General features: G+C 38.4%; 1 protein-coding gene across 6 annotated transcripts in view; it reads left to right on the forward strand.

The window, feature by feature from the left end:
- The window catches only part of LOC116512390 (threonylcarbamoyladenosine tRNA methylthiotransferase-like), a 342,750-nt gene that overhangs the window by 227,336 nt on the left and 98,590 nt on the right, over positions 1–16,824 (forward strand). For all 6 annotated transcript variants that reach the window (XR_004255878.1, XR_004255879.1, XM_032222856.1 and 3 more), the window contains one exon: positions 4,742–4,887. Coding sequence is in view for 4 of the 6 variants with exons in the window: in XM_032222856.1 (XP_032078747.1) it covers positions 4,742–4,887 (146 nt within the window). In the remaining 2 variants the exon portion in view is untranslated. The remainder of the gene's footprint in view (positions 1–4,741; positions 4,888–16,824) is intronic.

Genomic DNA, 16,824 nt, shown 5'->3' on the forward strand with positions numbered 1-16,824 from the left:
TGTCAAACTGGTGGCCCGCGGACCAGATGCATCACGGCCAGACCACATCCGCTTCGGTTCCGCGAAGATAACAATGTCGCAATACGTCACGTGACGCCGCGAGTTTGACGCCCATGCCCTAAATCAATCTTTCTGCAATTCTTAGAAACCTCTGATAGGCTTGTTTCTTTAAAAGTAATTCCCCCTTGAAAAAGAACAGAGGGGGAAAAAAATCAAAATTCCAGCCCACCCCTTTGGTAAAAACTTGCCTCCTACAGCTCTGATGGACCAAAAAGTAGCGCCCCTCTGCCATAAATAGTTGCTCATTGGTAACTACAGTGTAGGAGTTTGTGCAGCAGGAAGTGTCAGCTGAACCAGGTAAACTAGACCAAAAACAGGATTAGATGAATTTTATTGTAAGGCTACATTAACAAAATCTTGCAAGTATAAATCTTGCAACTTTCTGCCATCACTTTTAACCGCTTGATTCATTAGGGCAGGCCCTTCCTAAATGTCATGGTTTGACTGTTAAGCCACTGGGGAGCTCCTGCATTTCTTGGCTGATAGTTTCCTGGACAGCATCTCTTGCCATCTTTCCCCAAGATCATTCATGCATTCCTTTACAGGAAGTCTCCAAAGCACCCTTGCCTGCCAAATTTATGAATCTGTAAATACTTTCGAGCATTTCTGAAAATGCATCCGTAATTATTCCATTATTATTTGCCTGTCACTTGGCCTGCATATTTTTTCTGTTCTCATCCAAAAGAAGAATGAAGGACAGAATCCCATACTTACTCAGTTTTACATCAGTGACATTATATAGACGTCACCAAATGGGGCTTCTGCCTCCTTGACTCTGGATCAAAAAGGAGTCTTGTTATAGATATTAGTCCATTTCTGCATTAAAAAGGGCTCGACATTCACACAACTTTGGTCAGCAGTTTTTTTTTAAGGACATTCATTGTTCTCTGGGAGAGAAAAATCAAGCAAGCCTCATTTTCCAAGATACAAATAGCTCTTTCTGAAAAGAATATTAACAGACACATCTGTTGGTGTGGCAATTTATCTGAAAGCAATACTTTCCAAAGAAAAACAGAGGTCAGATGTTGCCTTAAGATACTCTTTGTTCAGTAAGCTTCAATTGGCTGAGGAGATGCAACACATTAAGCCATAGAAAATGGGCAGACAAGCTTTCATATGTAACAGGAACAACTGTTCTTAAAATAAAAACCCACAATTGATCTCTAGATAGTACACAAACACAGTGGTGATACATCAAAAAAAATCTATTTGATCTTCTGAACATATTGCTTCAGATTTTACCAAGCTAATATTCAATTAGCCCACTAGCTAGCAAATTCCTTAAGAATATAGACTTTTTTGTAGTCTAGTACCTTGCTAACAAAGGGAAAGCACATGGGGGCACTCATACATTAACTATTGGGCATTTTTGAAACTGAACATTCTTTCTCTGGATCGTGTAACAGCTGACAGCCATATCTGGGGAAAACACACGGCTGCTTTAAAGAGCTGGTGACAGGCTTTGCTCCATCTCAGCCATCTGATGACTGAAAATCTTTCAAAGGGACCTAAGGGTAAAGGTAAAGCTGAGTATAGATTGGAGGAGCTTGTGGAAATCTACAGTTCATGTATAATGCATTATTTCATTTTTTTATTTTATTTGTCTTTTCAGGATACTTTCAGCTTTATGAACTTAAGGAGGGAAGGCTTCCTTAGCTTTTCTTTCATAACATCAATAAGAGGCACTTGACATTTCAGGAGCAGGAGATGAATTCAGACCTCCTTGAAGCCTTTCTGTCATCCAGCCTTGTCAAAGATGCACACTTTTTTTAGATTTTAATAAATCTAAGCCCCATTAAGTTTCAGTAAAGGGCTTTCATTCATTTCTTCGTCATTTTTAAATATTGTAACTGCTTTGTTCTTCAGGACATAAGGACATTTACTGTCCTTATGTGCTTGTTGAAGTATATGCGCTTGGGAAAGTTACTCAACATTAAACCAAACCTTGTTTTTTTAAAACATTTTGTTAAACGAAACAATATCTAGATTTGAATAACACATTTAGTCAAAACTTTTTTTAAAAAAAAATTCCCCCTCTGTTATAAAATTTGTGAACCCAGCTTGTGGTTGAGAGCTAATGGGGGTTGCTTCTCTGATCACCCAAAGGTTTTCTAGAATGTTTTAGGAATTCTCTTCTTAATACAACTTTTGATTTTGATCCTAAAGAAAGTACAAGCCTCTAATAATAGGCAGAGTTGCCTTGAAGCCATTGTGGGTAATCAAAAGTGCATTTGCACAATAAACATTTTTAAAAAGTCGTTAATTAATCGTCATCAATTATCTTGAACAGTTGAAAAAATGCTATTGGTAAATTTGACTCTGCTGATTATATTGCTTTTCCTTCAGAAATCACTTGATTTCTATCATAGACGTTTTTCTGTTTTTCGTTGGGGGGGGGGTTAGGGCTATGTTTGCACCTTGTTTCGGAGTGTGGATAGAATATACAAAAGTCTGTATTTTAAAGAAGTTGTTCACACCTGCCAGTGCCTTTTTAAACGCTTAATTGCACATGATGAGATGCATAGGCTTCCATGTCACCTGTCAAGATGAGTCATGCTCAAAGTGTGCAATATGCCATCTGTGGTTTTTTTTTTTTATCTTCCTTATTAATTCAGGTTATTCCAATGAAACCCTGACCATTGAGAGGAATTTTGTATGCTGTGTATTTTTTTTTCCCCTTTGAAGAATTTGAAATGCCTTAGCTCTCCCTTTCTTTGATTCCTATCAGCTGAGCATTTGTGATCTGTAGTTTCATTTGAGCAAATAACTTTACAGATGGCTTCTTTAGACATGCCCTGACACAGAGCCTAAAAATGGATGGTAGAACCACAGCTAATCTCTTCTTTCTTATTCTTGGTTCTTGTACAAAAACTCAATTATTTAGTAGTACAGTGGTAAAGTAAAGTTGCTTGCACACCGTCCATTCTCTGTAATGCCTTTTTCATTTTTCATACCAGTCTTAAAATGCTTTGGTCCAGTTTATACAAAACTACTTTTAAAACTTTATAATACTTTATATTATAAGCCAGGGATGTCAAGCTCACGTCGTCACGGCAGCGTCACATAATGTATGGGACTTTTTTTCCCATTTGCTAAACTGGGCATGGGTGTGGCCACACATCTGGCCTGTGGGCCAGGAGTTTGACAGCTCTGTTATAAGCCATAACAAGTTTGCATTTCACACTCTTCCAAAATACATTTACCTTAGGGCTAAATGTTATGTCGGAATCAGACCAGTATTTCAAAGCTGCAGTTCCTCTCATTCTTTAGTTAAGAATAATTAAATAGATAAGTCAGTGATAAAAATTCCATTTCCTGATATTCATATTGTACCCATTCATTTTAGTAGGCCTTTCATGCTGTTAATATAAGCCTATTCTTGTGAAGTAAATGTGTAAGAACTTCCTACTCATTTCCTTGGTTACAATGGGGAAGTGTTATTGTTGAATGGTTTATTATGGTTCCGAACCAGATTTCTATCATGAGAATTTTATTTGCAAATTTGAGTTTTTCATTTGTTCCTCTCCACGGAGCCATTGGCATCCTTTCATGAGTTGTTGGAAACTTCCACAAAACTATGGATGTCACATGGTGCAGCAATTAGCTGGAACTCATGGCAATTTGGAAAGCACTCTAATATAAAAGGTTTTCGTTTACATATTCCTGTGACAGTAAATAAGCAAACAAGGGCTACATCTTTTTATGTTCTATGCATCTGTTGAAAGAAATGTCCTTCTGGGTTCAGCTCCAAGTGGGGAAAAAGACACTGGAGACTTGGAGGCTGCTTGGAAAGATGGTTTAATGGAGGACAGGACCACGTGACTTGAGTCCTGAACAGAAAAGGTGATCACATGCTTCAATGTTGGTGGAGAAGAAGAGAAGGGAGGAAGAGAAGCTGAGTCCCTGGTTTTATGCCCTCTCTGGCCTTTGATCTTGAGCTTGTGTTCTGATTGGTTGTCATACTCCCATGGAGCTATGCAGGGGCAACTCTCTAGGCTGCGTTTTGAATCCAGGTTTGGTTGAGTTCTCAGATGCCATATGGTCAGTTGAGTAAAGGGCCAATATTATCATGCTTTAATCCCATCCCCCTGGAGCTGAAGGGGAGAAGTCTTTATTATGTAAAGTGGACTAGCTTGGCCTTCTTAATGGCCCATTGACAAAGTGGGGATGGGCAGGAAACTACAGGCAGCTATTCTGTCTTTTAAAACATGTGTCTTCCTTTTCACATCCAGAGAAATATTCTGCCTTTTTAATATTTCCTAGGATATTTCATTTTTCTGGGAGAGGGCTGGGTGATAACTTCCTACACATCCTACATTCCACATTTATGCTGGCAATCAATATGTACAGAAGCTGAAGTTTCTGACTCAATGGGAGTTCTGTTCTGTTCACCCATCTATTTTTAACTAGTCATATTGATGCATTTTCTTTGTTTATTTTATTATTTTATTTTATTGTTCTATCATTTTACTTTGCATCAGATTATCAATCTTCTAATGAACAAGGGGATACATTTTTACTGCAAATTAGACAACTGTGAGCGTCTGGTGCCATCCTCCTTGACTGTCTTACTCAAAAATATGTACATCACATTTTTTTTTAAAATGCTGGAAATACGTAGAACTAAGGGTGTATTTACTAGTGTGTAAAAATATTACTGATGTTACTTTCATGTCTCTAGGAAATGGCAAAAATTCTCAACCACCCGAGAGTCTACTCTTTTCTACATGTACCAGTTCAATCCGCTTCTGATAGCGTATTGATGGACATGAAGAGAGAATATTGTGTAGCTGATTTCAAACGTGTGGTGGATTTTCTTAAAACTAGGTAAGTTTAATATTTGAAAATAATTTGATAATATGAATTTTTAAAAGATAATTGCTTTTTTGCATCTTCATGATTTGGCTATGCCTTACAATTGCTTTGATGTGATATTCTGTTTCAAGTTGTTTATATTCTGGAATATATGATTTGATGTGGGTATTTTCACTAAATTGTTGAAAGCAGATTTTCAGAGTAATTGATACAGAATGCAAAACACAAAAAAGTGCTGCTCCAGTCATGTATTTGGACATTTGGTTATTTGAAAGTATCTTTTTATTCCTAGTTTACGATTTGCAATATGTGGATTTTGTGTTAATCCAGGAATTTTTATTAGCAAATTATGACAATCAATAACTATATTTCAAAATACTTTTTTAGAACAGTATACGTTATTTTGTCACCGTTTCAATGAACTTTGTAGTAAATTCCATTGGTAACATTCATGGATAATTCCTTAAGTACTAGATGTAGATGTAGATGTAGATAAATTTATTTATAGCAGTAGGAAAACTTACTTAGACTGTAATCAATGTGAGTACTAAGTATTCTAAGTAGAATTTTTACTGAAAATAATACTCTGTGATTTTGTGAGGATTGTCTGACATATGATTATTTCCATTGAGTATAAATACATGTAGGTATATGTGATTTATTTTACTAGTTGAAGGTTAATTCCATGTAATCTACACATGATCACCTTTTGTAGCGACTCCCAAAAACTTACAGTAGATGGTTTGGAAATGTTGAAATATTTATGAAATATAAAACTATTTATTGTTGCTAAATGTTTATTAGCTGATTACGATCTCCAGAATCAAAGGCAACCTGTCCACATTTTAAGCGAGAGAAACAGTATTGTTTTTGTTGTCAGATTTCTCAGTCCAGGATAGGGCAGTACAGATCACTTGATATGTCACTGCTTTGCTTGATTAGCCAGCTTAACCTGAGGGAAGTCTTACCGATACACATCTGCACAGTTGGCATTATCATATATCAGAATTTAGCCATATACAACTATTAATTGTCTTCTGTACTGAAGAGATATCATGGAATTTTAGCTATTCCAAGTAGTGCTGGGATTCAAAAAATTATTACTGCCAGTTCTGTGAGCGTGGCTTGGTGGGCGTGGCAGGGGAACGATACTGTAAAATCTCCATTCCCTTCCCACTCCAAGGGAAGGTTACTGCCAAATCCCCATTTCCTCCCGATCAGCTGGGACTCGGGAGGCAGAAAATAGATGGGGGCAAGGCCAGTCAGAGGTGGTATTTACCGGTTCTCTGAACTACTCAAAATTTCCACAGTTCTCCAGAACTGGTCAGAACCTGCTGAATACCACCTCTGATTCCAAGATATTTAAATTCAAGGCTTCTCCTCCCATCTTTCTGAAATAAGAGATAGTTTCCACTTGGTGGTCTTGAAGCAGGATGGTTATGTTAAACAAATCCAATGGAAATGAATATCTGTAGCTCAGGGTTGAACTAAGGAGTTCTTTCTTGTTGCTTGCGTGTGTTTCGTTACCCAAGTAAGTAAAATCAGCTTTTACTGTATTTTGCAACTTGCCCTGTTTACAGTGTGAGTGTGGGGTTTACTATATATTGCAACGTTCCCTGAGAATTTTGCTTTGCCAAACCCATATTTCTATTGAAAATCTAGCAGAAAAAAAATCTCAATCTCTACCATATTGTAAACGGATATATATTAGTTGTACATTTAACATTGGTCTCTTGTTGGAATTATTGTACCAGACACTTAACATTGTAATAAGCCTTGCTAAAGTGTACTCTAACATTCGTGTTATTACTTCAGTTTTCGCCTCCTAGCCTACCTGAGAAGACCAATAGGCATGGTGAGACTATTTCAATTTACCTAAGCTCTAGTAGTATGCCAGCATGGTAGGGATCATCTCACATCCTAGCATACCTAAAAGGCTTCCATTGTGCCTCAGAAGGATGTTGCAGGAGGGAAATGGACCAGCTTGGCACCCAATTTGAGAGAGCAGCCTCTTTGGATATGTGGCCCGGGGAAGGAGTAACTTAAAGTCAAGAAGAGAAGACCATGGGGAGGACTTGGCTGGTGAGAGCATTAGAAAGAGAATTGTGCAGAGAATACAAGCGGTGTCTTTGTCTAGTGCCAGCAAAGCAATACGGGCAGCGGAGGCTGCATTAAGAGCACATTCTTACTCCTGTTGCCTAGGCAAGGACAAGGTTCAACCCTTTCACAGGAAGAGATGTCGTCTTCTCTTGGCCAAGCTTGTTGAGGTTTAGTCAAAGATGTCACTGTCAGATCCTTGCCTGCCATTCCTAAAGTGGCCTTTTTTTTCACAGTCCAAAGAATGGCTGCAGAATACACAGATTTCCTGAGTAGCTCTGGCTCGACTATGTTGCTGTTTTCTATCTTTCCAGCTAAAAGTGCTGCCTGTAATAGGCTGAGCAAGAAAGGATGGACAAGATGACCCAGGAATCGCTGGGGAGGAAAGTGACAGAGAGATAAAGGTGCTGTAGAGCAAACTGGTAAATTTTGTGAGTAACTTGGATTGTTGCCAGTATGCCAACAGGTAGTCTCTTGAGCAGAGCAAGTATAGCCATTTAAAACCACCTGCATTAGAATAAATGCCTATCTTGGTGTCTTTTGGAGCATATATTGATACATGGAGCTAAGTATTATCTAGAAATGTGACATGAAAAAACAATGAAAGAGAATGAGTACCACACCAGTGTTTCGTTTATGCCTTTAAAAAAAGCTATAAGGGTTGAGAGAGAGAAAGAGAGAGAGAGAGGGAGGGAGGGAGGGAGAGAGAGAATTGTTCATTGATGAAATAACAAGGTAAGATGCTAAATACTCTAGTTATTAATGTCTAAGAATCATTATTTTATTTAGTTGAAAACTGCACATTCTAAATGTCATAACTTAAATGTTAAAAACTTTGAAAGTTAACTTTTGTTACAACAGAGTTGCTATCAAAAAAATGGAAATACTGAGCATATCTATAAGATAAAGGTAAAAGTTCTCCTCATACATATGTGCTAGTCGTTCCCAACTCTAGGGGGCAGTGCTCATCTCCGTTTCAAAGCCGAAGAGCCAGCACTGTCCAAAGATGTCTCCGTGGTCATGTGGCCAGCATGACTAAATGCCGAAAGTGCACGGAATGCTGTTACCTTCCCACCAGAGATGGTTCCTATTTTTTCTACTTGCATTTTTATATGCTTTCGAACTGCTAGGTTAGCAGAAGCTGGGATAAGTAACGGAAGCTCACTCCATTACACAGCGCTAGGATTAGGGTTAATTCTTGTTGATTCTTAATAGCATAAAACTAGCGTATCCAGGTTTGTCATTCAGATATATATATATATATATATATATATATATATATATATATATATATATATATATGTGTGTGTGTGTGTGTGTGTGTGTGTGTGTGTGTGTGTGTGTGTGTGTGTGTGTGTGTGTGTGTATTAGTGCAACTTAAAATTATTCCATTTTTGCTGTTTTTTACTCTGACATTTTTCAAGCTTTATTGATATAATTGGTTTTATTTTAAATAAGATGTTTTATTTAAAAATCTTTCTGAGAAATTATTTCCAACATACAGTACAGAAACAGAACAAGCTCAGTCTATAAGAGTGAAAAATATTGGATATTGGAATTTACTGACATCTGTAAACCTCATTTATTTTTATTTCTGTATTAGTAGGTCTTTTTTTCTTTGTGTCATCTGCTAAAAGCAGCCAAATATGACGTTCCTATATAACTATTCCCCAGTAGACATCTCATCATAGACATTATGAAAGCAAAACATTGCAACAGATTCCTGCAGTTTCTCCCAGAAACAAATTATCTATGAATCTGTTCTTATGGACACATTCCTTGTTTCTCTTCCAAGCTGTAATGATGGATACAGGAGAGTAGATAGCATTGAAGAACTCAGAGGGCCACTATCATTCAGGACAATACCATGTGCTTCTACATTCTGTGCTTTCAACTGAAACAATTTGCATGGAACATTTGTGAATAAAAATGCTTTTAGATGAGTCTAATGCTAGGCCAATGATTAAATAGCATTTCTCTACTACTTTTAAACTGATTCAATCCATAACAATTGGAAATGTACTGAAACTGCTCCCTCCCAAAAAAAGCAACATAAGATTGTTCTCTTTTCTGAGAAACTAATAGTTGCATGAAAGCCATTCTTAAGAGTTAAATATTGTAAAGATCCACCTCTAGGTTGGATGGAATCAGTGGTGGGATTCAGCCAGTTCGCACCTATTTGGGAGAACCGGTTGTTAACTTTCTAAGCAGTTTGGAGAACCGGTTGTTGGAAGAAATCTCCTTTTGTTTTTTTCCACTTTACAGGGCTAATCCTGTAAGGAAGGCAGGAAGGAAACATTCTGGTATTTTTTCTAGCCTAATCTTTATTCCCCTGCTTACAGAAACTGCCTCTCCGGTTAACCCTTATTACATTGTAACAGCTAAGGCGAAGTGCCCATCGACGTGAGTGACTTTGAGTTGGCCACGCCCACTCAGTTACATGACCACGCCCACCAAGTTACATGACCACTGAGCCCCGCCTACCCATTAGGGCAGAGAACCAGCTGTTAAATTATTGGAATCCCACCACTGGATGGAATGGTAGCCACAAAGTATAACAAAATCTCAGCAATGGCATTGTATTTTTTGCTGGATTATTCCCTTGGTTTCTTCTCGTTGATTGAAGAAAACACATTTTTGTCGCAAAATGAAAAGTCCTACAGCAGGGCATTTAAATTCCCTAACTGGAGAAAAAAGAGGGACCAAATAGCAAAATCCTAGCTGCAATGTATATTTGTAAGTCACTAAAAACACTTTTTCCACACCTGCATTAAAACAGAAGGACCATAAGCCTCTTTTTAAAAAATTATGTCCCCATCCTGGATTGGTGCAATTTATAACAATAACCCAATATTGTTACTCTGCAGTATGACAATAATAGTGTTTTGACATTAGGTTTCCCATTTAGATTATGTCACTTAACTGATGCTACTTCTTTCTATATTTTTCATATTTCATAGGCAGCATTTAAATGTTGGTACCCTATCTTTAGATTGATTACAACTATTCTAAATTAATTCATTAATATACAGTGCACTGAAGGAAGATGCTTAGATCATCATAAATTATCATTCAGAGCTTTTTCGTGCACAAAATCCCTCACGTTTTGTAAAATTAAATCTTGGAATATGCAGCCTTTCAAACTCAGTGCTTTTGCTTAGAAACATTGCAGCCCAGTTCACTTCCTGCTAATGCTCACAATCAGCATGTAAATAGTATTAACAGAAGCAATTTTTGACAAACACCTTCCGATTAATTACAGTCCTTTTGCTGATCCTTCTTCATTTACAGATCACTGCCCCAATAGATCGTAATGTCTTTCAAATGAAGGATTTCTTAATGGATTTTTAAAATATGGCTCTTAGATGTCCATGCACTTACAGCAGTAACATTATCATTTCAAATGCTTGATGAAATTTTCTAAATCTCATATTTATTTAAATTTCTGCCTGAGTATGCAGAAAGGCATCAAGTGCCAGCAGAGAGGAAACGTGTTCCTATGCCCTGAATAGCCGTGCTTGCAGTTAACGAAACCTCCAGTCAAAGACACTTGCATCACTGGGCCATATCTATTAACATTTCTTTGCATCCTGTTATTATTGAACCGGGTTTGCGAACAGTACGATTGGAGAGAAAACTTTGTGCACCAGTTTGTCCTAACAGAAGGAGAATTTATACGATACAAAGTGCCAAATTACATACTGTAGAACAGCAGTCCTCAACCTTTGTGGCTTGACAGCCTGGGGGTGGGGGGGAGAGAATAGCAATAGCAATAGCAGTTAGACTTATATACCGCTTCATAGGGCTTTCAGCCCTCTCTAAGCGGTTTACAGAGTCAGCATATTGCCCCCAACAACAATCCGGGTCCTCATTTTACCCACTTCGGAAGGATGGAAGGCTGAGTCAACCCTGAGCCGGTGAGATTTGAACAGCCGAACTGCAGAACTGCAGTCAGCTGAAGTAGCCTGCAGTGCTGCATTTAACCACTGCGCCACCTCGGCTCTTAGAAGAGAAGAGGAGAACTGGGCAGTGCAAGCGGCAAGTCGGCATGCACACATGTTCATGTCTATGCAGCTTGACTTGCACAAGTTGAGCTGCATATACACATGCCAGCCTGCCACCAGCGCAAGTTGAGCTGCGTGCATGTGTCCACCAGCCCACCACTCACGGGGCCCGGTTCTGAATAAGCCATGGTCCAGTAGTGAACCACAACCCAGGAGTTGGGGACCTGTAATGTACAGCAACATTTTATATATAATATCTATGGCTGTTTATATCTATGTGCATTCTTATTTTTAAAACTAAAATTTTTAAATTAAAATTCTAAAACTTGGTTTGCTGATATCAATCTATGAATCCTGGGATTGATGTCTAATCCTATCCTGTCTTGCTCATGTTTTAATTTTAGTAAAAATTGAATGTCTTTTAATCAGGGGTGGGCATCAAAAATTTTAGCAAGGGATTTTCTGCCTGGTTGCTGGATGGGTGTGGTCATGGTGGACGTGGCCTAGTCAGCCTCCACCACGGGGGGGGGCATTTCCTCGAGCCTCCGGAAGGGTAAAAATGGCCTCCCCAGATTCTGGAGGCCCTCTGGAGGCTAGAAACAGGCCTGTTTCTGGCCTTCCTGAACTTCTGGTAGGCCTGTTTTCTCGCCCTCTCTGAGTCTCCGCGCATATCCTGTACTTACCTGCATCCAAAACAGGCTGCGTGGGGACTCCTGGGAGGCACAGGGTGGGGTAGGCGGGGCCAGCCAGGAGTGTGATTTGGGGGTTCTCTGAACTGCACAGAATCTTAGCTAGAGTTTCTTCCAAACCCCTGTAAACCCCCAGCAGCCCACCCCTGCTTTTAATCCACTAATTTATGAAGACTGACTAAAAAAAGTAAGGATTGAAATTTGAAAAGCAATTAATATTTTTGAAAAATCCATAATCATATACTTTTAAGAGGCTGGCACGAGTGAGGCTAAGGACACAACCTTTTACCTATTCCAACGAAATATGTTGGATCTTTCAATCTTTACCAAAACTGTTGTTTTAGCAAAACCGCCGCCCCTTTAAAAAAAAAATTGTCCGAGTCAAATGATATTATTGAATTTATTTAGATTTTGGAGGGGATGGTAGTTGATTTAAAAAAAAAATAACAGTAGCTTTGGTTAGTTGCTTGCAAAAGACTAGAACTTCCTTTGTGTTGGTCCTTGAGACCATAGAATCATAATTTTAAAAGGCCATTATATCTAACCTACTTCTCAAATTAAAGTATTCATTTTAAGTGACTGCCTTGCCTGTGAGGTCTTAAGCTGGCAAGGCCAGAAGTAAAGAGACTGAGGCCAGGCAAGACCATTATCAAAATATAAGGTTGTCAGGATAGTGATCAGATGCTGGTTCTTTCCAATCCAGAGACAATGAACACTCCAGTAAATAAAGGGATTTTAAGCCTCATTATTATTAGTTCGAGCAAAGAGATTAAAAAATATAGCATAAGAAGTGTATCTACCAACAAAATGATATCCACATATCTTCCAGGCTAACAAGAAATCCTTAATATCCAATAATGGCTGATTTCCACAGAATCCACTGCTAGGTTCTGTACAAAAGCTTTCAACAAGCAACAACCCCAAAGTATTTATTAAAACCTGGAACCATGACTTCATTACTTCACTATGGTCAGGATATCTCAACTAGGTGGCGCATGACTTTGGGATGGAAACAGTGGTGGGATTCGATTTTTTAAAATAGCGGTTCTGTGGGCGTGGCTTGGTAGGCGTAGCATGGCTTGGTGGGTGTGGCTTGGTGGGCATGGCAGGGGAAGGATATTGTAAAATCTCCATTCCCTCCCCATTCCAGTGGAAGGTTACTGAAAAATCCCCATTCCCTCCCGATCAGCTGGGACTCAGAAGGCTGAGAATAGACATGGGTGGGGCCAGTCAGAGGTGGTATTTACCAGTTCTCCAAACTACTCAAAATTTCCACTACCAGTTCTCCAGAACTAGTCAGAACCTGTTGAATACCCCCTCTGGCTGGAAATTAAAAGTCTGAGGTTTTCATAGGGAGAAAAACTTCGTGACCTGTCAAATGCGCGATCGACAAATCTGTGCCGACATAACCGTGCCCACCATCAACAAACAGCATAGTGGGACGCGAAAACAACGTTAAGGGTTAGGGTTATAATGTTGTTTTCGCGTCCCATTATGTTGTTTGTTGATGACGGGTGCGGTTTCGTTGGTGCGGATTTGTCGATCGCGCATTTGTCGGTGAACCGAAAAACTTTGAAGCTCCATGAAGATTGTCTCTCTTTAATTCAGGAAAGAAGAGTGGGTAGAAAAATCAGATTAGTTAAGAACTAGACTTCTAGATGACCCAGGACTGGTTCTTGCTGCCAGCGCATTTGGTGCCTCTTTCCAGTCTGGAATGGTTCCAATAATTCTAATAACTACTGATGTACAGTCTTTAAATAACATATTCAAGCCTGCTGTGTATCCATTTAATTGCCATGCTATCCAACCCACAGTTCTGTAAACCAGTTAAGTGTGAGTTTGATAGCATGATAATTAAGTGGATGAAGCATGTCACAGACACTTTGTCAACAGCAATGCTGAAGTCAAGATACCTTATGCCTACAATGTTTTCACAATCTATCAAAGAAGTCGTTCAATGAAAAGATGATTCAAGATTAACCTTGCAAGATTTGTCCTTGAGAAATAAATGCTGATGCAACTGCTCTCTAATAATTTGCAGAGTAGTGCTTCATTTACCCTCCTATCGTGTACCCCCAAAAATAACACCTATCCATTGGGGAAATGGATATATATATAGCCGGGAAACCAAAATAAATCAGTCTCAAAGCCAATGCACCCTCCTAATCATTCCAATGGTCTCCAAATCCATTGACGATTTCCATTTTTCTCTCTGAATTAATGGAGACGTAACCATAAGTGGATTTTACCCCAATGGGATTTTTCCTTGTATTTTGCCAGAAAACGTACTGTACATGTTGTGAAATATCTCTTTCTAACATTTTGCGGATTTGTGTGGTTTTTTCTCCCCATAGCCTGCCTTTTCTCTTGAGAGTTCAAAACAATTTTGATAATAAGAGGTCTCCTTTATTATTAACTCTGTCCTTGTGAAGCAAGTCTCGTCCAGAATGCAGCCGCGCGAGCGATCGTGGGTGCACCTCGGTTCACCCACGTAACACCTATCCTCCGCGAGCTGCACTGGCTGCCTATTGGTCTCCGGATACGCTTCAAGGCGCTAGTCGTCACTTATAAAGCCCTTCATGGGTCCTCGAGAGACCGCCTGCTGCCAATTACCTCCACTAGACCGATTAGATCCCACAGATTAGGCCTCCTCTGAATTCCATCCGCCGGCCAGTGTCGACTGGCAACTACCTGGAGGAGAGCCTTCTCTGTGGCTGCTCCGACCCTCTGGAACGAACTCCCCATGGAGATTCGAACCCTCACCACCTTCCAGGCCTTCCACAAAGCCCTTAACACCTGGCTGTTCCGACAGGCCTGGGGCTAAAGGACTGTTGCCCCCGTCTCGAATGGTATGACTGTTGTGTGTTTTAAAGTATGTATTATTTTGTGTCGTTTTAATTTTTTGTTTGGTATCCCCCTTCCCTGGTTTGAGTTGTGAGCCGCCCTGAGTCCCCCTCGGGGAAAAGGGCGGCATATAAATAAAATAAACATTCAAACATACATTCAAGTTTAATTTAGAAAGAGTGATCGGACCATAGTTATTCAGTAGACCCTGGTTTAGCTAGGACTTGAACTTAATTCTTTCTGATTCATATTCTTTAACCTAGCCATTAAGCAGTATTATTGATATGTTACTTTACTAGAGGAAACTATTCAGATTAAAAATACAAATGCAGGTGCATCAATTGTAGCATTTCCATTTTAGCAAAATTCCATTAATGGTGGCTCAGTCTTTATAAGAAGAGAGTAGAAAGATTTTAGTGCCCATTGATCCGCCCCTGATGTCGAAGAGCAGAAAGTGAAAGATTTTAAAGATATTCTTCCCTCTACTCTGCAGGCTGAGAACAACTAGCCTATTTGGAACCCAAATGAAGGCAAATATGCAATATAAAACATCATAAGATAAACATGACTGGCTTTAGGTATTTCACTTGTGACTCTCATTGATCTGTTAATTGCTAATCCTAAATTCTGCAGTATTCCTATTTAAGATTTTAATTTCTAAGCATACAATTGATGAACTTAAGCCTGTAATTTAAAACATATATTTTTTAAATTTAGAGGCCAGCTATTTAAATTTAAAAAAAATAATACTTTTTGTTGGTTGTTCATTTGTTGGTGAATTCTGACCTTAAAAAATCTTTCTATTTGGGTTGCTTCCCAGAGCTGTGTAAAGTTCCAATGTTTTGATCACTAGATTGTAGCAGGAATTATGTGAAGTAGTAGCTTTATCCACGTGACTTCTTCAGTTTTCGAGTTAACTTGGGACATACATCTACTGTTGACAGTTGCCTGGGTTAGCCAGTTCAGTAATCACTAGAAAACTGCCATGTCTGTCTGCTTCAAGTTTTGTAATACTCCTTCTTTGAACTTTACATTAATAACACTTATCTGTTTATATATTAATTCTATAGCCTTCAGATACAGCCTTTATTCCATTCATTTCAATCATTTACAGTTTATATCTAAATGGTAATTGTTTTAATACCATGGGATATGTAGAATAGAGTAGAATAGAATAGAATAGAATAGAATAGAATAGAATAGAATAACAGTGGGAAGGACCTTGGAGGTCTTCTAGTCCAACCCCTTGCTTCCAGTCTCTTATTTAAAACTTCCAGTGTTGGAGCATTTACAACTTGGGGAGGCAAGTTGTTCCACTGATTAATTGTTCTAAATTAAATAAATGTACTTTGTTTAGATTTTGCATGCAAGTTTTTCCCTCTACCATACCTCAAACCACATTATTTATTCCTGTAATTTCTTCATAAGCTTTAATATACTTGCCGTGCTTATATTCTTCATAATGAATGTTTAATAATTTTGCACGTTTGCAATGTATCCAAACTATTGTTCATATTTTCATAGTGATATATTCTTGAATATTTATTGATGTCATATAAAATCAAGAAATACAACTCAATCTGTTAAAAAAAATGTAAACATTTATGTTTGTACTCATAGAAAATAAATATTCTACTAATCCTATGCATCTTTTATAATTAATGTGGTAGTGGCATTTCATTTCAGAAAACCAAAGATTTTCTAACAAATTGCTTGAAGTTAAAATATTTACTTCAATATTTATGGGAGATTGATGGAAGAGTAATGTAACTTATGATTCTTATTATCCTATCAAAAATGTAATCAAGATGAGAGATTTGAAGAACTTGCCCTTAAAAAGTGCATCGACTTTTGATTGAAAGTCAGCAGAATGTAATAGAGCAGGAATGTGCCATCATTGTGAATTATATCTGGTATGCAAACAGGGACAATGGGCCATTATGCTTAAAAAAATATCTAACACGAGTAATAGATTCACATATTTATTAGTACCTTCTGAAATCACAAAACTGTAACTCGCTTTTGAATTATTCCAAATGGTTCGTGGATTGAATGTTACTTTTTTTTAAGAGGTGGACATGTTGCTTTTTAATGCGCCTGGCAGAAACCCCCATCTGCAATTTATTATCATCTTAACATGGGGATGGGATTCCAATCGCCCAGCTTTATTGGTTTGGTAATTTTATCCAGAGCATGTTCAGACAAAACTCCGAAGAGGATAAACAGTTATTTCACTCTGCCTCTAGCATTCATTGAACATTTGTAAAAAATAAATCCAAAGCAAAGAAAACCGTTGTTGTCCTTTGAGACTGAGA

This window comes from Thamnophis elegans, chromosome 8 (genome assembly GCF_009769535.1).
Source record: "Thamnophis elegans isolate rThaEle1 chromosome 8, rThaEle1.pri, whole genome shotgun sequence".
In the NCBI taxonomy this organism is placed as follows: Eukaryota; Metazoa; Chordata; class Lepidosauria; order Squamata; family Colubridae; genus Thamnophis; species Thamnophis elegans.